The following is an 8,601-nucleotide window of genomic DNA, read 5'->3' on the forward strand; positions in this document are numbered from 1 at the left end:
ATCTGATGGTGGACAAATTTTAATAATGACATGTCCATTTTGTTATTTTGTTCTTAATTATGATAATGAATTTTTTTTTAATGATTTTGTATATAAATGATAAATATATTCTACTAGTTTTAGGATTATTTATTATGTATAACACTTTCATGATGTTGACTATTTATTTTTAAAAAAGTTGAAATAATTTAAATTCCTCATTAACTTCAATGAATTTTAAAAAAAAAACATTCTTCTTTACAATTATTGAAAAAAATCAAAAAATATTGATTTAAAACAAATAAAATTAAAGTAAAAAAAATTTAAAAAAATCAACTAAACCTTATTCCAATTCTAAATATGTACATCCAAACAAAGGATTGACATATTCTCAATCGAATTCTAGGTGAACCAAAAGAATTGGAATTGCCATTTTTTATCCTTGATCTTCATTCCATTCCAATTCTTATTTTCAATTCCTATTCCAGCAACTAAACGAAACGTAAGTGCATCATTTTAAAAGAAAGAAGGCAAAACTTGATGTATAACGATTAAATTTATTTATAATACAAAAGATTCTCTAGACATTTGTGTTGGACAAAGAGCTTAAGATTATCCTTCTTATGGAGAGTTCATTCACAATCCATTCATCATTCAAGCGACACTTAGAATCCATGGCCACGATCACGAGTTCACTTAATTGATATTATGTAAATATTAAACATAATTACCAATTCACTAGCCGTTGACATAGTAGCTTTACAGCGATGCAAGCCCGAGAAGATTTAATAATATTTATTGGCAAACTTAAACCGTCTCGTATCAGTAATGCGAGCCTTTAACGAATTGAGGGGGACACAGAGAACAATGATAATTTCTTCTTAATTTCAAAGGACATGAATTACATGATTTTGTCTTTCAAAAATTCAAGCTTCCGTATGGAAGAATGTATGGTTAATAGCGATTTATGAGCACCGTGTGCTCACCTAAAATAGAAATATAACAAAAGCATTTAGCTCAATTGTCCATATTAGCATAATGCAAGAAGATATTTTCAGAAAAAACAAGGTTCAACATATTCATGTCAAAAGTCAAGCCAAAACCAAAATAACAAATAAGGGAAAACTTAAATAGTGTGGAATTTTATACATGATCATGCAAGATGATAAGAAATAGACGGGACTGAGAGACACAACAATCTCCGTGTCTATAAAATGAGCAGTTGTCTGAAGATTCTGGAAGGTTGATTTATCTACTATATAAATAAATTCATAAAACAAGGTATGAAAGGAATGAAAAAAAACTACACTGTTATCACAAAATAGTAATATGTCTTTATGAAGTAACCCTGTACTCCATTGTATCAGCTCCATTGGGTCTAGAGCTTGACAAATCTGAGTAATAGAAGGTCTCATCATGTAAGATGGTCTATGGTAGCTAATTCAGCACTCACTCTGTCTACTCTAGCACAAGGTACAAAGCATGTGATGCCTGCTAGCAATATTTCTGGGGTCTAATCATTTTAACGGTCAGAAAGTATAAATACATTGTGCATTCCATTTTCCAGCTGTATTAATGGATGGTTTGAACATCATTATTCGGATTGTTTAAATATTAATATTTGAGATCCTTGGAACAAATTTTGAAAATTATCACTGTTTGTGTGAAAATGAAGCTCAGAAAGCTTTTGTAGGGAAAAAAAAAATCTCAAGAGTATCACACGAGGAACCAATAAATATAAAGAAGGCAAGTTTGGGATGGAGTGTTAAAGATAGCACAAGCAAACATCCGGACGAATGCACAAGCAAGATTTTGTGTATATGCCTGTGAAAGAGAACCTTGTAAAGCAAACTCAACCCTTTACCTATTCTGGAGCTATAAGGACAAGGTGAAGATGAAGTTGAAGAGTGCATAGAAATAGCATACTAACATCCACATCCACAGCATTTGAATGTGAAATCCTATGGCAACAACCATGGGTATACATGGACTCAAGGAAGCAAAATTTCCCAACTGTTAACAAATTTAAATCAAATGAGCAACTGCCAAAGACACAGATAGGACCAATAAAGTAAATACGATGGTGCATAAGATGGCATGTGAAAGCGTTATGGTGCCGATTGCATGATCCTGCTTGGTTTGAGCTTCCTTTACTAGCCATGATAGTATAGTAGTTGATGTCTTGAAGAATCAAAGGACAAAATATGCTAAGGGGGCTGGCATATTATATACTGACTGGCAATGTGCGGTGTATGGTTTATCGAGTAGCTAACCTGTGGAAGCCTTGGATAGCTAAATTGGCTCAGTTTGGTATGTTATGAACACAAATATAATTGTGATCAGTTTTTTTAAATGTATAAGATATGCATTAAGGATTCATCCTATCCTTCACTGTTACTGTAATAGAAGTTATATGTAAAGAAGCTTGTCATTTCATATGATCAGGTCAGATATTAGGATAATATTTGGTAGAGATTTTCAGAACTCCTCCCATACGTTGATTATGTGGTCCGACCTTATGAGTATTCTACCAGATTAACGGAATATTTGGATTCACTGGGTACTGCCCATATATTTCTTGTTTTCGAATGTATTTCTTTTATAATTCAAGAAGTTACGTTTTTGGGTGCTAGAGATATTTAAAGAATATTATCATGCATTTTTTATTAGATGAGAGACAATTCTTCATAGCGATAATATATTAAAAACTTCCATCACTGAAAATAAAATCTCAAAAGTAAAAAATGAGGTGATTGTCAAAAGGATTTGAAAATACAAGATTGTCTGTTGATGCCCAACTGAGTAGGGAATGACCTATTACAAATTGTGCACAATTGTGACTATAATCCATTTACCATTTATAGGACGTGTCTGATTCCACCTTTAATTAGGTGTTTCACCAATTTCTGGAAACAGGAGTTACTCCATAGGGGCGATTTTTATATCCAAGTACAAACTTAAGCATTCTAAGAAGAATGAGTTGGCCTTTGAATTTTGAACTTTAAGATTCTTAACCTCAAAATCAAGAAAAGGAATGAGAACCAAAGTTGTAAAAAAGAAAAAAACCTAAGAATCCTCTTGCACAAGAGGCTTTAACAGAAATGAATTTCAAGTATGATGCAAAAGGTTGAACTGGAGCACTAAAAGATACAAGCAATTTTTTTTCTTATGAAAAAAGTGTTGGAAGTATCAGGGTTCTGAGAGGGGGGGGGGGGGGGGGGTGAATCAGAACACTATTAAATTATCCTAAAATCTGATTTCAGTAAATTCAATTCACAATTTCCAATACTGGAGAAATCAAATAATACTGATATGTAAACATTAATTATAAACAGAATAATGCCAACTCACAAAAAGAAGAGACATCAATTTTGTGCTGAGTGGAAAACCCTCAAAAATCCTCACGGTTTCGTCATAGGGAGAAAAATCACTCCATGCACCTGTATCCTTTATTGAGTTCCGACTCTTTTCCATCAAAAACTTCTACTGCTCAAGGTGTTTAACCCTTTATCAATGCTTTGATTATAACCTCATATACATATACAAATGTGTATATGACATCTATACATGTACACAAGTTTATAATAAAACTTTCAACCTTTTCAGATCTCCTCAAATGTATATATGTCTTCTTTTATACTTTTTACACACATATCCATCTGAGGATTTACAAATGATCTATATATATAGAGATGAAATTCGAAATGAATAGTTACAAGTAAACCAAACTGAACCAGTGAACTAGTTAGGGTTGTTAAGAAGACCCTCTTTGTTGTTTGAGCAACCAACTGAAATCGATTACCATTTGAATGTGATCTTTCCTTATTAAACTAATTGCCATATCTTCCTTTTTATTCAAAATTGTGCTGGTAGTATTTCGGGTTTAATACCCTCACAAGAATCTTCAAAAAAAAAAATCCATTTACCTTCAAGAAGAAAACCATTTTACCTCTGTTTATTAAACTTTTCATTTAGTATTTCGAGTTTGAACATGCAATGCCTTTGAATCCATCTTCATGAAGACAAAGTATCTTACAACTAGATAATGTGCTTCTATACAACCCTTTTTAGGTTTTTCATCTGACTTCTTTTAATTTCTTTTGCCTTTAGAAATTATCGTTTAGGGTTTATAAATTTCTTTTTGATAGTTTTGAGAACTTTGCCATTTGAAAGAAAAACCGACAGTAGCAAGAAACATTCATTTTGATGACTGAAACTTTGCCCCCTTTCAAATAATTTAAAAACATTTTGCTGTATAAAAAATTCTTTACAACCCAATAAAAAATTTCATGCATTCCTTCAAAACTCCTTTCTTTCTTCCCTTTAAAAAATTGCTTTCTTTTTAAGAAAAGACATTTTCTTTTAAACCCGAAAGAGTAAAAAATCTTTGACTGTGTTTTCTTGTTAAAGCATCATCTAGGGTTTTCATTTTTCACCATGCTAAAAAAAAAAAACTTCTTTATCAAAGGATTGATAACAAATTTGAAGAAGGAAAATATCAACCTTTGTTCCTAAACTGTGAAGAGAAATTTCACACTTTTTAATACACTTCAACAACATTGAAACTGCATACTTGAAACTGTCATTGATTTTTACCTGCAGACCTTTATGCATTTGCCTTCGAAATCCTTGTTCTATTTGGAGAAACAATGACATTTTTCATCTCATGCATGCACAGTTAAACAAGAGGATGAGTATACATATATAATGAATATAAGAAGTCATTCTTCAAATAGAAACTTTATTAACTATTACCATGCTAGAGTCCGCTGAGAGAGAACAAAATCTTTACACCTGCTGTTAAAGAATTGTCCATAATACTTTATCATGAAATACAGAAAAATGCAGAGAGAGAAGAAGTGAACCAATATATTCTGCTGCATTTCCATTACTTTCTTTCAATGAGAACAATTACCCACAAAGAAAACTGAATTTTACTGTTATTTCAAATCCATCACAAGATTTTAACATTTGGCATGAACTGGCAGATTAGAATTAAATACCATGTCTATCTTGTCAATATTTACGGTCATAGCTGTCGCCAAAGAAGTCTTCTTTATTTTAAAACATTGTCGTCAAAACATCACTTCCGAATTTCTTTTTAATTTGTATGGGCTTCAATATGCCACATTTACAAACTTTATTAAATGTTGCCTCGTGGCTTATATACATGTGTATTCGCCACCTTTTTAGTGCACGCATTTTGCCCTCTTTATAATGTCATCGTGGTCAACAAAAAGAACACAAAACTAATGTAACCACAGTAAGAGTACTATCTTTACAAGACACTGCGGGGAAAGATGTTAAGTTTACTAAACCTTGAATGCAAATACTTGAACTCCGTGAGAGGGTAGTTGCACATAGACCAATAAGACCTGTTGTGGAGATCCAAATCTTGGCCAACTATACAAGAAGTAAATAATTTGAGTCATCAAAATGATTAATGAACATTTTGAAATGAAAATACCCCCTACTTAAGATAATATTCATTTTTTATTTAACTTTAATCACCAAAATTGGCTATAGTCTTACATTTGTGCGGCCAAAGACAAATATGAGACAGGTAAGATGCTGGCAATATCCCATAGTACGTACGACTTGAAACCCCAGCCCAAACATCTAGAAAGGAATACAAATATAAAACTGGAAAGATTACTCAGAATTTTATAGAACACAGTATATTACTTCTTTGCTGCAAAATTTGAAGGAGCTTTTAGCAGACGCTGAGACAGAGTAAATGGCGTCGTGATGTCGATGCCATGCGATGCGTAAACTTCCGCCCACAGTAGGCAAATACGTTTCTGGTCTACTTGAGGAAGGCTCTCAACCACACTAAGCACTGCTCTATCAAGCTTCCCGGACCTATTTTCAGGAGAGGCCTTATAAGACATTTTCCCCATGATGGGCAGCCAAGTTGTGAGAAAAGAAACCCGAGAATCTCTTGATATTATTATCTTTCCATCACCCGTGGCCTTCATAAACCACGTTATAATGTCGAACACAGGTTCGTTAAGAAATAGGGAAAGAGAGTATAGATTTACAAATTTCAAAAACTTTTCAGCTTCGCAAAATGCTCTGATTGAAGCTTCGAGTATTCCCCCGTTACAGTGCTGAATAAGATTAAAAAGAAACTTTATATCATCGACATTACAAGAATCGAGGGATTCTTTAAGCTCTTGCAAAAGCACGCGCTCACATACGTCCAACACGTCTCTAGATGTATTTCCGTCTAGCATCCTTGTTAAATCTTTCTGCACAATTTCTCGACTTTCCGGTAAAGCGGAGTTGTTGCCTTTAAGAAGAGACACCATTTGCTGGATAGTCTTCTCCACAAAGTTAATATCCTCATCGTCTTCGTCGTCCTCATGAAGCCTGGCAGCCAAATCCGGTGAAATTTTGAGTTTCAAACCCTCAAAAGAGAGCAGTCTACGAATTTGGGACTCCTCCTCAGCACTCCAACGAACAGCTTCCAAATATTGCATGCATTTGTTGATGCATTCATCAGAGGACATTTCAAAAGCAACAGACAGAATCTCCAGGCATTCCTCAATATTGGGGAAACCGACAGGCTCGCCATACAAGATTTCAATGCATTTTAAATAGTGATTAAAGTTAAGAGACGTAGTTACCCGTAGTTCCGTTGCTATATTACCCGGTGACCAGCGGTTGGGAAACTTGCCTTCAAAACCCTTCAATCTTCTGAGGATCTGAGAATGGAGATAAACTGGATTTTTTTCATACTTTTTCTCACCTGGACCTGTCAAGATCAGCTTCACGTCAGCAGAGCTCTGTGCTCCCAATCGAAGCCGAGTTTCTGCCATGGTACAGATGGATGCAGATGCAGATGAATCCTTTATGTGTATAAGTCCAGCGGCAGTAATGCCTCATTCAAGGTCTAATTTTTTTGAAATGGAGAAAGTTGTTTGTTCCAATTGAGTCTACAGCACTTCCCTGTCATGTCAAACTTTTAAAAAGCAGATTCCCTCGACATTAGTGGAGAGAGAGTGAGCTATAGACCACCCACCGGAACATCTCGTCCTTATCGCTCCCATTTCCTTATCATTCCACCTCGACCCAAAAATTCCTCTTTGGAGGGGCGGCACCTCATTAGACAATTTGTTTGCATTTCTTAAAGTAGCTCTTGCTCTTAAAAAGCAGATTCCCTCGACATTAGTGGAGAGAGAGTGAGCTATGGACCACCTACCAGAACATCTCGTCCTTATCGCTCCCATTTCCTTATCATTCCACCTCGAGCCCCAAAATTCCTCCTTGGAGGGGCGGCACCCCATTAGACAATTTGTTTGCATTTCTTAAAGTAGCTTTTGCTCTTAAAAAGCAGATTCCCTTGACATTAGTGGAGAGAGAGAGTGAGCTATGGACCACCTACCAGAACATCTCGTCCTTATCGCTCCCATTTCCTTATCATTCCACCTCGAGCCCCAAAATTCCTCCTTGGAAGGGTGGCACCCTATTAGACAATTTGTTTGCATTTCTTAAAGTAGCTCTTGCTCTTAAAAAGTAGATTCCCTCAACATTAGTGAAGAGAGAGTGAGCTATGGACCACCTACCAGAACATCTCGTCCTTATCGCTCCCATTTCCTTATCATTCCACCTCGAGCCCCAAAATTCCTCCTTGGAGGGGCGGCACCCCATTAGACAATTTGTTTGCATTTCTTAAAGTAGCTCTTGCTCTTAAAAAGCAGATTCCCTCGACATTAGTGGAGAGAGAGTGAGCTATGGACCACCTACCAGAGCATCTCATTCTTATCGCTCCCATTTCCTTATCATTCCACCTCGAGCCCCAAAATTCCTCTTTCGAGGGGCGGCACCTCATTAGACAATTTGTTTGCATTTCTTAAAGTAGCTCTTGCTCGAGAGCGAGGTGCAAGGGGTACATTGATAGTGTTTTATTAAAAAGACAAATTAAAGAGATGTAAATTTAAAAGAAAGATTTCAAATTGATAGTGTAAATTATATATATATATATATATATATATATATATGTATAAAAATAATAGAGGCATATACACTTGACTAACCTCTTTGGAGGTTCAACAATGTACAAATTTAATATTTAATTTAATGTAGACATCCCAATTCAAGAGTTGATTTGAATTGCACATTTTTTGAATTTTTTTGAAATGTGCATAGAAAAGTAATAGGAGTCCTATTTCTAGCAAGGTAGCAAAGACTTGTATCTAAGAGAAAAATAAAATAAATTCTTAAGAAGTACATATGAGGCAATTTTACTAAATGTGAAAGTAGCAAAATTCTAGAAGCAATCAAAAGAAACCTGACATACCAGAAACTTTCTGGAGCATTTTTTTTGTGTGTGAATACCTTCTTTGAATCCAACAAATCTCAACCTATACAAAATAGTAATAAATTACTTAGGAAGATGTACAAAGAAATGAGTAAAGGAGAAATGGAAATTTGTAGAATGGTAGACATTATCGTTTTCTATAGAAGTAGCTTCAAAGCTATGGTCTTGATGCGAGATTGAGTGCAAACGTGTTTCTTCTTTTTTTCTAATAATATTGTATTGATTTTTCGCATCTTACAAAGCGTGCAAAAGAAAAGGAAAGTTCTATATGAAGATCTTGGATGGATTTGACTCTAGAA

General features: G+C 34.7%; 1 protein-coding gene across 1 annotated transcript; it reads right to left on the reverse strand.

Annotated features, from left to right (window-relative positions):
• Nucleotides 1–5,015: 5,015 nt before the first annotated feature.
• On the reverse strand, nucleotides 5,016–6,892 carry LOC149568635 (BTB/POZ domain-containing protein At5g60050-like). The gene is made up of 2 exons (XM_089821500.1): nucleotides 5,665–6,892; nucleotides 5,016–5,382 (listed from the first exon to the last, which is right to left on the reverse strand). The coding sequence occupies exons 1-2, from the start codon at nucleotides 6,798–6,800 to the stop codon at nucleotides 5,292–5,294; spliced, it is 1,227 nt and encodes a 408-aa protein (XP_089677626.1). The 5' UTR covers nucleotides 6,801–6,892; the 3' UTR covers nucleotides 5,016–5,291.
• Between the last annotated feature and the right edge of the window lie 1,709 nt (nucleotides 6,893–8,601).

The sequence above is a fragment of the Cupressus sempervirens genome, chromosome 3 (genome assembly GCF_028749045.1).
Source record: "Cupressus sempervirens isolate cs-2001-9-10 chromosome 3, ASM2874904v1, whole genome shotgun sequence".
In the NCBI taxonomy this organism is placed as follows: Eukaryota; Viridiplantae; Streptophyta; class Pinopsida; order Cupressales; family Cupressaceae; genus Cupressus; species Cupressus sempervirens.